This window comes from Triticum aestivum, chromosome 7B (assembly GCF_018294505.1).
Source record: "Triticum aestivum cultivar Chinese Spring chromosome 7B, IWGSC CS RefSeq v2.1, whole genome shotgun sequence".
In the NCBI taxonomy this organism is placed as follows: domain Eukaryota; kingdom Viridiplantae; phylum Streptophyta; class Magnoliopsida; order Poales; family Poaceae; genus Triticum; species Triticum aestivum.
Genome location: NC_057813.1, coordinates 4,027,430 through 4,041,573, shown reverse-complemented (window position 1 = coordinate 4,041,573; position 14,144 = coordinate 4,027,430). Strand labels below are relative to the sequence as shown.

At 41.9% G+C, this 14,144-nt stretch overlaps 1 protein-coding gene across 1 annotated transcript; it reads left to right on the top strand.

Moving 5' to 3' along the window:
• Positions 1-11,527: 11,527 nt before the first annotated feature.
• Positions 11,528-13,103, top strand: LOC123161036 (photosynthetic NDH subunit of subcomplex B 3, chloroplastic). The gene is made up of 6 exons (XM_044578893.1): positions 11,528-11,933; positions 12,028-12,138; positions 12,228-12,284; positions 12,438-12,500; positions 12,614-12,676; positions 12,780-13,103. Exons 1-6 carry the CDS (start codon positions 11,688-11,690, stop codon positions 12,828-12,830), a joined length of 591 nt encoding a protein of 196 aa, XP_044434828.1. The 5' UTR covers positions 11,528-11,687; the 3' UTR covers positions 12,831-13,103.
• Positions 13,104-14,144: the final 1,041 nt, after the last annotated feature.

Genomic DNA, 14,144 nt, shown 5'->3' with positions numbered 1-14,144 from the left:
ATAAAAAATAAAAATAAAAACAAACACACATAAAATCAGGGAAAAAAGGAAACAGGGAACAAATTACAAGCCAAATAAGAAAAATGATTGGCCTCAAAACTGGGGCAAGTTGAAACCCAATCGATCGAGGCATAAACGTACTATACATATACTTATCCCCGATCCCTGTTATTACTTTTGGTATTCTTCCATTAAGAGGCTAGGTCTCTTTTCCTAGCAGCCTACATTGTTTGGTATGTTAATGATGTGAGAATGATGGCCATGTATTCAAAAGCTAAAGTTATACCTACTCAATTAACAACAAAATCCCAATTTTTATCTTGCACCAAAATTTTGAGTGGAATTTTGGTAGCTGAATTATATCACATCAATCATTTATATTCCTGGAAATTCGACAATTATCTTTAGTTCATTTTTAAAATCCTGCTTTGTAATCTCAATTCTGCTTAGCCAATACATTGATCCTGACTTTGTTGCTTCATTATTGATGTTCTTCATCACTCCACGTATGTAGTTTTAGTTTTGCACTTGGTATGGGTATGGTTAGCCCTTTTTAAAAGTAAACCACATTTAGTATATGCAATGTTCCGAACATGTTCATGTGAATCATGCACCCCAGATCATCTTCTTTCAATTCTTGTACACTGGGATTATCCTTCTCTAAGGTAGCAGAAAGGCACGGTGCATATGTTTTTCAAAGGACTGCAGCTAAACTGTAGTGTAGGCTAGGTTATGTTTGAACATGGCGCTACGATGATGTAGTTTATGGTTTAAACTAAACTTTACCCGTTGCTCCTAGTGGAAAAATGTTTATCCAAGAATTTAACAGTTCCCTAAAAATTACAAATTTCACTATTGTTTTAGGCTTTAATAGCTTTGCTATCAGTAATATTGTGTGAAACTTTTAGTCATCTTAATGTGTTAAAAAAACCTAATGTGTTGTTCTATGCTATGTAAGAATGGTGTTCCATTATGTGAATAAGAAATGTTGGAGCATATTACTCCAAAGCCCCATGTCTATAGTACAATTTATTTGAGGTACCTTTTTTTGTTGCCTTAATAGAAGGAGTAAGCTATAATTGTTATAAAACACGGACAAGTATATATACTGACATTGATGTTTCCGGATGATGTATGCCACTGCTCACTGGCCTGGTACTTGTTACCTGCATTTAATATTGTACAGCTGACCTAGTACTTATTACATGCATTTGATATTGTACTTATCTCTTTAATTACATGAACTCATGTCTTAACAAACAACCCTTAAAACATGTAAAAATTCAGGTCATAGTTATGATGTAACATCAGTAGGGGTGCGTAGGTGTTGTTTGGGAGGGAGAAACCTAAAGGTTGGAAATATTCTCTTGCTAACTGAAAGTTGTCATAGTCAATATGGTCACATGTGGTCTTACTTAGGTCTCAAAATATTAGCGAGTATGTCCAACAAGCTTTCGCAAGAAAGACAGTAAATGAAATCTACTATTTGGTTTCTAGAAACTCCGAGCATTAATTTTGACATTCACATGTCAAGATCATTGCAATTAGTATTCTTATGTTATTATGTTGAGTGTTTGCATTACCACAAAAAGAATGTTGAGTGTTTGCACAACAAAAAATGGTGTATCATCATGCATGATGGTTTCAGGTTTGCTTACAAGAAGGTCTATATGTTGATGTTCTCCACATGTTCTAGCTCAGAGTGTGCGGATGTGCATGTTGCGCTTTATGGAAAGTATTGCAACCAGGGAAATGGTGTTGTGTACATGTTGATTTTATTTGAAATTAGTTCACCTTTATGAGGTATTGTACATATTAAAAGGAAAGATGTTGTATAGCCTGTCAAATAACTCCCTCAATTGATTTGTCAGTTCCATGATTGTTTAGTTATATAATGTTGGAAGATTATTGGATGTTGATAGATGCTATGTTGCCTACAAAAAGGAAAGAAGTCCAGATAACTGGGAGGTTGCACAAACCAGTCACTCCACCACCTAAAGTCCAAAACAAATTGCTTAACTCCTAACCTTTCCAATACCATTTAAACGACCTCCCAATCCTACCAGGATGTAATCAAGTTTGAGGGGACCGTTTAAATGGTATTTGAAAGGTCAGTGCATCAAGTAACTGGTTTTGGACTAAAAGGTGGAGTGATCGGTTTGTGCAACCTCAAGGGGTTACTTGGAGTTCTTTCTGCAAAAGATACCAAGTTTACAACCCGTCATGCAGTGCTTACAATGCTCCTTATTTAATAGATCCGCTATTTCTCATATCTATGTCGGCAATGATTGCTGTTATCGTGACAGGCGTCTGATTTTATTTCAGAAATCAGTCAGGCGTATTAAAAAAACTTCCAAAAGAAAAACTAATATATGTTTTCCCTGAAAAGGTGTCGATGGCAATGGTTCCCGGCACAACTGGCCACCTGTGTCATGCCAATCATCCTAGCCCACTAGCCCACGTGCTCGGCACATGACGGGTCGGCATGACACGTGACTAAGGGGGCCATGCTTAGGCCTTCAGGTGAGATCCGTGTGCCAGCATGACACGAGCCATTTTTCTTTCTTTAACGATACTTATAGCAAAAAATAGACCCAAAAAAAATAGACCAACTGGCCAGAAAAGTATGCACACCATTAGAGCTAAATGTGCGGCGAGCTGACCCACATAAACATACCTAGTGGGCCCTGTCATGCCTAATATGTTGAAGTGTGGTTGGGGCGTGCCGTGCTGGCCCACTTGGCCAGGTTTGGTCCCTAGTCGAGTGCACATGTCCTCGAGCATCGTCAATTGGCACCTTAGCGGCCTGCAACTCCCATTTAGCGCGTAGGTCCTGCGCTAGCAACCCAGGGCGCACCCCCGAGCGCCCGATGTAGTCTTTGAGCCGGCCCATTCGGGGTTTATTCACCACCGGTTTTGGGAAGGCGAACCTATCAAAACCGATTTTTGCCTTTTCCTCTGGTTTTTCCTTTCCTTTTCTTTTACGTTTCTTTTTTCTTTTCTTACTTTTCATATTTTATATTTCTTACTTCCTTTTATTTTATATTTTTGCGAAAACATTTCATTTTTTTGAAGACTTTTTAAAATTGTAAACATATTCTGATGTTGTGGGCATTTGTTGAATCTTGATATGTTCTACCAATTCATGACGATTTTTGAATCCGTGAACATATATTAATCTCGTGAACATTTTTTTAAATTTCCAAACATTTTCTGATATTTGGGAAAAAAATATAAATTCAGAACATTTTTTTGAAATGCATGAACACCTTTTGAATTCATGAATATTGTTTTTAAACAGCGAAAATTGTTTGAATTGAAGAAGTTTATTTGAAAAATTCAGAATCATATTTTGAAATTTGCAAACATTTTGTGTTTTTGTGAACATGTTTAAAAATTCATGAACATTATTTATATTCTAGGAATTTTATTTAAATTCATGCACATTTATCCTCAAATGATTTGAAAAACTGTGCACATTTTTTTAATATGCCAACATTTATTAAAAAACATGCACATTTTTCTAATCCGCGGGCATTTTAAGATTTCCAGAACATTTTTAAAATCCTGGGAATTATTTTTGAATTCACTATCATTTTATGAGTTCTTGAACATTTGTTTTTCAAAATTCTGGACTACTTACAAATTTGAATTTTTTGAAATCCGGAATTATTAAGAGAAAAAACAATAAAGATAAAAGCAAAAAACACCAAATAAGAAAAACAGGGGGTGCCCCCTCCCCCACGCGCATGGCTCACCAAATAAGCAAAATTCCTTTCTCTTTTTTCGTTTCTTCTTTTTTCTTTTTCCTTTTTTTTCCTTTCCTTTTCTCTTCTCTTTTCCTTTTTCTTTCGTCTTTTTCCATCATTACTTTTTCACTATAGTTGCGAATTATCTTTTCAAATTCGCAAACACTTTTTTTTCACCGAATTCGAAAAATGTTCATCATTTAAAAAAAATGTTCAACAATCCAAAAAGTGTTCACTGAATTCAATTTTTTTGTTCATCGGATTTAAGAAATGTTCGCCCAAATTCAAAAAAATTCACTGACCTAAACAAATGTACATTAAATTCAAATTTTGTTCATCATTTTCAAAAAATGTTCATCAAATTCAACTTTTTTGTTTATTGGATTTAAAAAATGTTAACCAAAAGTCAAAAATTGTTCACAGAACTAAAAAAATCATTAAATCAAATTTTGTTTAACATTTTCAAAAAATGTTCATCAAATTCAACATTCTTGTTCATCGGATTTAAAAAATGTTCACAAAAATTCAAAAAATGTTCACCGGCTAAAAATAGTTCATGAAAAATCAAAATTTGTTCATCATTTTCAAAAAAAAATGTTCGTCAAGCTAAAATCATGTTCATCAGATTTAAAAAATGTTCAGCAAATTAAATATATTTCACCGAACTAAAAAAATATTCGTTAAATTAAATTATTTTCGTCATTTTCGAAAAATGTTCATCGACTTCAACTTTTTGTTCGTCGGATTAAAAAAATGTTCATAAAAATTCCAAAATTGTTCACCGACCTAAAAAAATGTTCATTAAATTTAAATTTTGTTCATCATTTCCAAAAAATGTTCGTCAAAACTCAAAATTTTGTTCATTGATTTCAAAATGTATTCATCTATTTTTCAGGGAAAATGTTCTTGAATACGAATTTTTTTCATCGAGTTAAAGAATTTTTCATCGAATTCAAAACTTGTTCATGAAATATAAAAATTATTCATCATTACTAATAGATGTTCATTAAAATTTAGAAAATGTTCATTTTTTTGAATCAGAAACATTTTTGAATCCAGGAACTGTTTTAAAGACAATTCACTATATTTTGAATTTTGGATTCAAACCCGAATTATAGTAATATAGAATAAAAGAAAGACAGAAAATAAATGTGCATATATTCTAAAACAGTATATTTCAAAATCCACTCTACATAAGCCATCGAAAAAAATATAAATGTGCATTGGCAGAAGATTTATCACGTATACGACAGATGTATACAAAAAAGTGAAATGTTTATGAAACAATTTGATCATGTATTTTAAAAAACTTGGTCAAGAATTTGAAAAAAATGTTGAACAAGTGTTTGAAAAATGTTAACCCAACACTTGGATAATGTTAAATGTGTATAGAAAAAGTGTTGACCATATACTAAAGAAATAATAATAAAAAAAATATTAGATATATAAAAACTGTTGATTATGCATTCAATAAAAAAATATAAAATTTTTAATCAAGCATTTGAAAAATGCTAATAAAGTAAATGAAAAATGTTAATCAAGCATTGGAAAAAGTGAAATGTGTTAAAAATGTTAATATTGCTTTTAAAAGTTGTTAATCAAGCAGTTGGAAAATGTTAAATGTGGATGGACATTTTTTGACCATGTATTAGAAAATAGTAACTCCGCCTATGTTGTCTCAACATAGCCGGTCCCAAGCCCGGGTAAAGGAGGAGGGTTGTGATAGGCTTGGCGAGCCAACGTAAAAACTCAGCCACTCTTATGGAGATGAAACCCAAAAGATTTTCGTTGGGGCGTAACCCTCTCAGCGACGCGCCACATCGGAACCCGGGTGTGGTGGAAAATGGGCAAGGGCCGGGCCGTCACCCCCCAAGTGGCGCGCTGTATCTTGATCCGGATACGGTGGCAAGTGAGCGAGGATCGGGTCGTCGCATCCTTAGTGGCGCGCTACATCGGCGCTCGGATGTAGTGGAAAATGAGCAAGGGTCTTCGCATTTGACTCGACGAGTGCGAAGGGTAAGGAAGCTAGCCGAGCCTAGGAGGATTCGCTTAGGTAGCTGGAACGTAGGGTCTCTGACAGGAAAGCTTCGGGAGCTAGTTGATGCAGCAGTGAGGAGAGGTGTTGATATCCTTTGCGTCCAAGAAACCAAATGGAGAGGACAGAAGGCGAAGAAAGTGGAGGATACCGGCTTCAAGCTGTGGTACACGGGGACGGCTGCAAACAGAAATGGCGTAGGCATCTTGATCAACAAGAGCCTCAAGTATGGAGTGGTAGACGTCAGGAGACATGGGGACCGGATTATCCTGGTCAAGCTGGTAGCTGAGGACTTGGTTCTCAATGTTATCAGCGCATATGCCCCGCAAGCAGGCCACAATGAGAACACCAAGAGGGAGTTCTGGGAAGGCTTGGAAGACATGGTTAGGAGTGTACCGATTGGTGAGAAGCTCTTCATAGGAGGAGACCTCAATGGCCACATGGGTACATCTAACACAGGTTTTGAAGGGGCGCATGGGGGCTTTGGCTATGGCATCAGGAATCAAGAAGGAGAAGATGTCTTAAGCTTTGCTCTAGCCTACAACATGATTGTAGCTAACACCCTCTTTAGAAAGAGAGAATCACATCTGGTGACTTTTAGTAGTGGCCAACACTCTAGCCAGATTGATTTCATCCTCTCGAGAAGAGAAGATAGGTGTGCGTGCCTAGACTGTAAGGTGATACCTGGGAAGAGTGTTGTACCCCAGCATAAGCTGGTGGTTGCTGACTTCCGCTTTCGGATTCGTGTCCAGCGGGATAAGCGTGCCAAGGTCGCTAGAACGAAGTGGTGGAAGCTCAAGGGGGAGGTAGCTCAGGTGTTCAAGGAGAGGGTATTTAAGGAGGGCCCTTGGGAGGAAGGAGGGGATGCGGACAATGTGTGGATGAAGATGGCGACTTGCATTCGTAAGGTGGCCTCGGAGGAGTTTGGAGTGTCCAGGGGAAGGAGAAGCGAAGATAAGGATACCTGGTGGTGGAATGATGATGTCCAGAAGGCGATTAAAGAGAAGAAAGATTGTTTCAGACGCCTATACCTGGATAGGAGTGCAGACAACATAGAGAAGTACAAGATGGCGAAGAAGGCCGCAAAGCGAGCTGTTGGTGAAGCAAGGGGTCGGGCATATGAGGACCTCTACCAACGGTTAGGCACGAAGGAAGGTGAAAGGGACATCTATAAGATGGCTAAGATCCGGGAGAGGAAGACGAGGGATATTGGCCAAGTCAAATGCATCAAGGACGGAGCAGGCCAACTCTTGGTGAAGGACGAAGAGATTAAGCATAGATGGCGGGAGTACTTCGACAAGCTGTTCAATGGGGAGAATGAGAGTTCTACCATTGAACTGAATGACTCCTTTGATGAGACCAGCATGCATTTTGTGCGGCGCATCCAGGAGTCTGAGGTGAAGGAGGCTTTAAAAAGGATGAAAGGAGGCAAGGCGATGGGCCCTGATTGTATCCCCATTGAGGTGTGGAAAGGTCTCGGGGACATAGCGATAGTATGGCTAACCAAGCTTTTCAACCTCATTTTTTGGGCAAACAAGATGCCAGAAGAATGGAGACAAAGTATATTAGTACCAATCTTCAAGAACAAGAGGGATGTTCAGAGTTGTACTAATTACCGTGGAATTAAGCTGATGAGCCATACAATGAAGCTATGGGAGAGAGTCATTGAGCACCGCTTAAGAAGAATGACAAGCGTGACCAAAAATCAGTTTGGTTTCATGCCTGGGAGGTCGATCATGGAAGCCATTTTCTTGGTACGACAACTTATGGAGAGATATAGGGAGCATAAGAAGGACTTGCATATGGTGTTCATTGACTTGGAGAAGGCCTATGATAAGATACCGCGGAATGTCATGTGGTGGGCCTTGGAGAAACACAAAGTCCCAGCAAAGTACATTACCCTCATCAAGGACATGTACAATAATGTTGTGACAAGTGTTCGAATAAGTGATGTCGACGCCGATGACTTCCCGATTAAGATAGGACTGCATCAGGGGTCAGCTTTGAGCCCTTATCTTTTTGCTTTGGTGATGGATGAGGTCACAAGGGGTATACAAGGAGATATCCCATGATGTATGCTCTTTGCGGATGATGTGGTGCTAGTTGACGATAGTCGGACGGGGGTAAATAGGAAGTTAGAGTTATGGAGACGAACCTTGGAATCGAAAGGGTTTAGGCTTAGTAGAACTAAAACCGAGTACATGATGTGCGGTTTCAGTACTACTAGCTGTGAGGAGGAGGAGGTTAGCCTTGATGGCCAGGTGGTACCTCGGAAGGACACCTTTCGTTATTTGGGGTCAATGTTGCAGGAGGATGGGGGTATTGATGAAGATGTGAACCATGAAGATGTGAACCATCGAATCAAAGCCGGATGGATGAAGTGGCGCCAAGCTTCTGGCATTCTCTGTGACAAGTGAGTGCCACAAAAGCTAAAAGGCAAGTTCTACAGGACGGCGGTTCGACCCGCAATGTTGTATGGCGCGGAGTGTTGGCCGACTAAAAGGCGACATGTTCAACAGTTAGGTGTGGCGGAGATGCGTATGTTGAGATGGATGTGTGGCCACACGAGGAAGGATCGAATCCGGAATGATGATATACGAGATAGAGTTGGGGTAGCACCAATTGAGGAGAAGCTTGTCCAACATCGTTTGAGATGGTTTGGGCATATTCAGCGCAGGCCTCCAGAAGCTCCAGTGCATAGCGGACGGCTAAAGCATGCGGAGAATGTCAAGAGAGGGCGGGGTCGACCGATTTTGACATGGGAGGAGTCCATTAAGAGAGACCTGAAGGATTGGAGTATCGACAAAGAGCTAGCTATGGACAGGGGTGCGTGGAAGCTTGCTATCCATGTGCCAGAGCCATGAGTTGGTTGCGAGATCTTATGGGTTTCACCTCTAGCCTACCCCAACTTGTTTGGGACTAAAGGCTTTGTTGTTGTTGTTGTATTAGAAAATAGTATTCTATTATTTGAAAAACTTTTTGAAGCGTTTGAAAGAGTTTAAAAGTGTGTATCGGGAAAATGTTGACCATGTATTCAAGAAATGTTGACCATGTGTTAATCAAGAATATGAAATATGTTAAGAATATGTATTTAAAAAATGTTGACCATTTATGAAAAAATGTTAAACTTGCATTGGAAAAAGATATCAAAGAAAAAAAAAGAAATTAAGAAAGGAAAAAATGTATAAAAATTATGAAAGGAATAAAAAGAAACCAAAAGGAGAACGAAAGAAGAAAAAATACGATGTATAATGAAAAATAGAAAACCGAGGAAAAATCCTAAGAAAAGCGAAAAGAACAGAAGACAATAAAGAAAAGCGAAAAGAACAGAAGAAAAAAAAAGAAAAAGAAAATTCCCAGTGAAAACCGACAAAGAAAATAAAGAAAATAAAAGAAAGAAATTAAGAAAAAGAAAGAAAGAAACTAAGAAAACCAGGAAGAAACAAAGAAACCATAAAAAACAAAGAAAAAATGAAGAAAACACAAGTTTATGGAAATCGAGAGGGAAACTAAGAAAATTGGTGAAAAACTGAAGTTGTAACAAAGAAAAAACCCAAAGAAAACCGGCGAACAATAATAAGAACCGAGGAAAAAACAAAAGAAAATGTGAAATAGAAAAAAACAAAAAAAGTACCGCAGTAGGCCGGCCCATACGCTCACACGATTCAGCGAGAGCTCCTTCCTTCTTGCTTAGAGCAACTCTAGCAAACCCCCGCATCCCGTTGGCCCGCAAAATACGTTTGCACTTCGCGGAAAACGTCTTTGCTGGCCGGCACGGACGGCCGCAGAGGCAGACCCTCAAACGGACCCGTATAAAATGATATTCGCGAAATATTTTTTTTACGATAAGCTTTGTGGGGTCTGCTCTTGCGCCGCTGCATTCAGCATTCCGCCGGTCCGCAAAATATCAATACCACACCATAATTATCAATACCAACACAATACAACAATCATCCATATTACAAATAATTATTCAAATCACCGAATACAAATACAAATAATGCAATACAAAACTTGTCCCGAATAGAAATACAAATGAATGGAAAAATGAGTTTGTTACTGTCAAGCCCTTTGCCAATGGTGCTCAATAAAATCCTCCTAAAGCTGAAAGTGGGTGTTTGCATTTTCAATCTCCTCGTATGTTTGAAGAAAAGCTCTAGTGCGGTTAGGGTCTCTAGCTGGTTTGACACGGTTACTCACATTGTCGTAGAAGAATTCCAAGTTCATGCATCTCTTATCTTTGAGAATCATATTGTGAAGGATAACACAACATGTCATGATGTTCTTCAAGGTCCGCTTGTCCCAAAAATGAGTAGGACCACGAACAATGGCAAACCTAGATTGCAAAACCCTGAATGCTCTTTCAATGTCTTTTCGGGTTGCCTCTTGCATCCTTATGAAGTCACATTGTTTTTTAGTTTTGGGTTCTTTGATGCTCTTGACAAATGTTCATTAAGGACGGTATATACCATTTGTGAGATAGTACCCTTTTGTGTATTCATGCCCATTGATAGTGTAGTTACAAGGAGGAGCATCATCACTAGCAAACCTAGCAAACAAATGAGACCGTTGCAACACGGATGATCACTTTGGCAAATCTACGCACTGACTCAATTGTTATATCTTCACCAATGCGAAGATACTCATTGGCATAGTCAGCCAGAACGCCATATGCAATCACCCGCATAGCTGCCGAGATTTTTTGATATGCACTAAATCCCTTCAAGCCCGTAACATTTCTTCGTTGAGTAAAATACCGACAATTTGCCTCGCAAGCTTGAACAATTTTCACAAAGAGGGATCGACACATTCGATACCTTCTCCAGAAAAGGTGCGGTGGATATGTTGGATTCTCCGCGAAATAGTCTTACATCAACATCTCGTTCCCGAGATGGCGATTTTGAGGAATGCAAAGACGCCCGACGGTCGATCCTCGCCGCCTCTTTCGATTCTCGTCTTTGTGCTCCTTGACGGCAAGAGCCATCACCAATGTCTGCTGCCAAAAGTGTGAAAGCATCGTCTCAACATCCGAGTCTTCCGATCGGAGAGCAAAAACTTATCGCACGGGCTTAATTCCTTCTACATGAACGAGAAGCGCACGCCGCATCAACCAACTATGCGGAGCGCTCGACACGAAGCACAAACAAACACTAACCAGCGGCGACGAGGGGCGGCTCGAGGACGATCGATCCCGGGCGGCGACGAGGGCCGGCTCGAGGGCGCTCGATCCCTGGCGGCGACAACGATGAGGGGCGGCTCTTCTTGCTGGATCGGGAGGGGGGGGGGTGAGGGGCGGTGCAGCCTAGCTGTGGCGGAGGGTGAGGGACGCCCCGACGGCGCGATTTCGCCCGCAGATTTGGCCGGAATCGGCGGCGGTGGACGGGCAGAACCTATGGCGGGCGACGGCGGAAGGAGGTGGGGAAAGGGGCGCGGACTGAAATGTCCCTCCCGCCAACCGCTTCACTTCGGTATGGGGCACTGTAGGGGCGAGGCGAAAACCCGCAAATATATGGTTTGGGGCCAAGATTTTGCCGTGCCCCTCAAAAAATTTTGCGGGCTGGCCGCGTTGGCGTGGTCTGTTCGGCGGGATTTTCCGCGCCGACCCACATTTTAGCCCATATTTTGGCGGTTATTTTGCGGGTCGGAGTCTTTTGCAGGGTCTGCTAAGTTGCTCTTATGGCAGGATATAGCTGTCGCGCGTTTCCGCGTCCTGGGGCGCCCCGGTCGCCAAATAGAACCTCCCTCAGCGGCCACAGGTAGCCAGCAGCAGATAAGATTTTGATAGCACAAAGCCGAGTGCTGAGCCCTCAGCGGCCACAGGATACAAAGCCGAAACGAATATAGCAGCAGAACAGGATAAGACTCAAAAACCTTGACGACTGCGCAGCTCGCAGGCTGCGGCAATGGCGGCGACACTGCAGTTCATCAGCCTGCTCGGCACCTCCTCCGCCCATCATCCAGCTCCTTCCTGCAGCAGCAGCAACGAGAAGCAGCACCGCTCTGTCCACCTGCCGCAGCAGCAGCAGGGGAGGAGGAAGAGCGGGAGGAGCCTCCGCGCCGTCCGTGCCGTCGAGACGGGCGCCGAGCCTGCCACCGCCGACTCTGAGACGACGGTGGAGCCGCCGTCCGTCGACTTTGCGTTCGTCAGCGTGAGTCCTTCTCTTCTGCCTTGATCGGTCGGTTATTTGCTCTGCTTTTTGGTTTCCATTCGTCGGCCGGCGATGATGCTGCATGCAATTGCAGCCTCGGCTGCTGCCGGACGGGACGCCGGACGTGCACTACCGGACGGCGTGCGGCGGGCAGAAGCTCAGGGACATCATGCTCCAAGGTTACATCGACCTCTACGGGCCTTACGTGAGTGTCGGCCCTGCCCGCCGGCGATCCCTCATTCGTTGATCTCGGTGCTGTATCACCGACCAGCGCTGATGCTGCTGCTACTGCAGGATAAGTTGCTGCTCAACTGCTCGGGGGGTGGCGAGTGCGGGACTTGCATCGTGGAGGTAACCGAATTTTAAGAGTTATAATGTGCAAATCTCAAGTGCTGGATAAGCACATCTGTAGGATATCTCTAGGAACAATCCTTGCTATTAACTGCAACCGCAACTAGGAAAACTCTCAAAATATCCATTCCCCTTCACATTCTCTTTTTTCAGGTAGTGGAAGGCGGCGAAATGCTTTCTCCGAAAAACGAAGTAGAAAAGGAAAAGCTCAAAAGGGTGTGTGCACAGCTCTCTATCCCCCAAATATCAAATGTGTTTATATGAAAAAGAGAGACAGTAGTAGTAACTAGTAACTTAGTGCCAAACTCTGAACGTTGGTTGATCTTCAGAAACCCAAGTCATGGAGGCTGGCGTGCCAGGCCACGGTTGGCAACCCAGATTCAACAGGACAGGTAGGTCTCATTGTTTCAAATATATAGACTTGCATTCTGTTTTCTGGACATTCCAAACACGCGTTTTGTTTCTTTATTTTGATTGATTATTTGTTCTTCGCAGATGGTCATACAGCAGCTACCAGAGTGGAAGGTACACAAGTGGGAGAAGTGACTGGATTATAACATTATGATGATTATGCAGTAGGCCTCATGAGTCATGACCCTGGAATAATTAGACAGGGGCAACACTTGGTCAAGAGAAGAAGAACTAGAGGCTGTCTGCTTGAAACCTCAACGAGGACTATATGTAAAGGGCACAGAGACATGTTAAGGCGTCCCGTAGAACTAGAAGCAAAGGCGCACTTCCTTGCGCTCGTAAACAAATAGTACAAAATAATCCAAAGTGATCCAATGCTCAAATATAACAATCGGTTCATTTTTCTGATCCTAGGCGATCACCTATTGTATAATACTGTGCATCACCTCGGCGCCCTCTCTTACCGAGTCCACAAAAAAATCGTCACCGCTACTACACTCCACAAATATCTCGTCGAGTCATCGTCCACCGGCACAATTTTCTCAACTATTCCCTGATTTTCACAACTATCTCGCGACTAGACACTACACACATACTACCTCATCGAGTCATCGTCCATCGCAGGGGCGGATCCAGGATTGAGCCTCGCCCCGGGCCCCAAGCTTGCTACAGTGTCAGCACAATGCTAAATAGTACCAACGGTGCTACAGTATATGAAGGAACTGCTCCTCATGCCCCGGGCCCAGGCCCCCCGGCCTGGGTCCTGGATCCGCCACTGGTCCATCGTTGGAGGTTGTTCCGGACATTGTCAAACATGATTGTATTCCCTGATTGAGTAATATAAGAATTATTTCGCAAAAGAAAGAGTCAACGTCCATTGGCACAATGTTCACAATTATCTGTTTGACGTGGTGATACGGGCCAAACCGTATGGGTAGCCCGATCTTCACAAACCGAAGGTGCATTCCAGGATAAACATGGAGCAATTGTAAGGAAACACAAGTGCGTAGCCCTCAAAGACAAATTGCACATCTAAATCTTTCATAACACATGTCAATACAAGAGGAACAGTTAGAACAAACAACGAACAAAGAAATAAGACAACAAGGTGTTAGTTCATCCCCAAATTCAACAAGGGAGTGGAGGTCTTGAGAGATAGTCTTCCCCAACTTCTAAGAAGAAGAGGTCTTCAACCACAAAAAGAAGAAGAAGAAGAAGAGGTTCTGAAATCCATGGGGATTCTTATCCAGTTATGAGGTCCTGATCCTACTAAGAGGAGATAAATTGAGCAAAGTTCTCCCGGGACTTAGTTTAAACTTAGCTTGCCCTAAATTTGAGGAGGGGTATGACTTATATCGTCAAGCCACGAAGAGACATTTACATGGGGAACGATAGGCCAATTTGACCACGCGCAGGCAGGTTGACATGGTCCAAAGGGCTTTGTGTAAG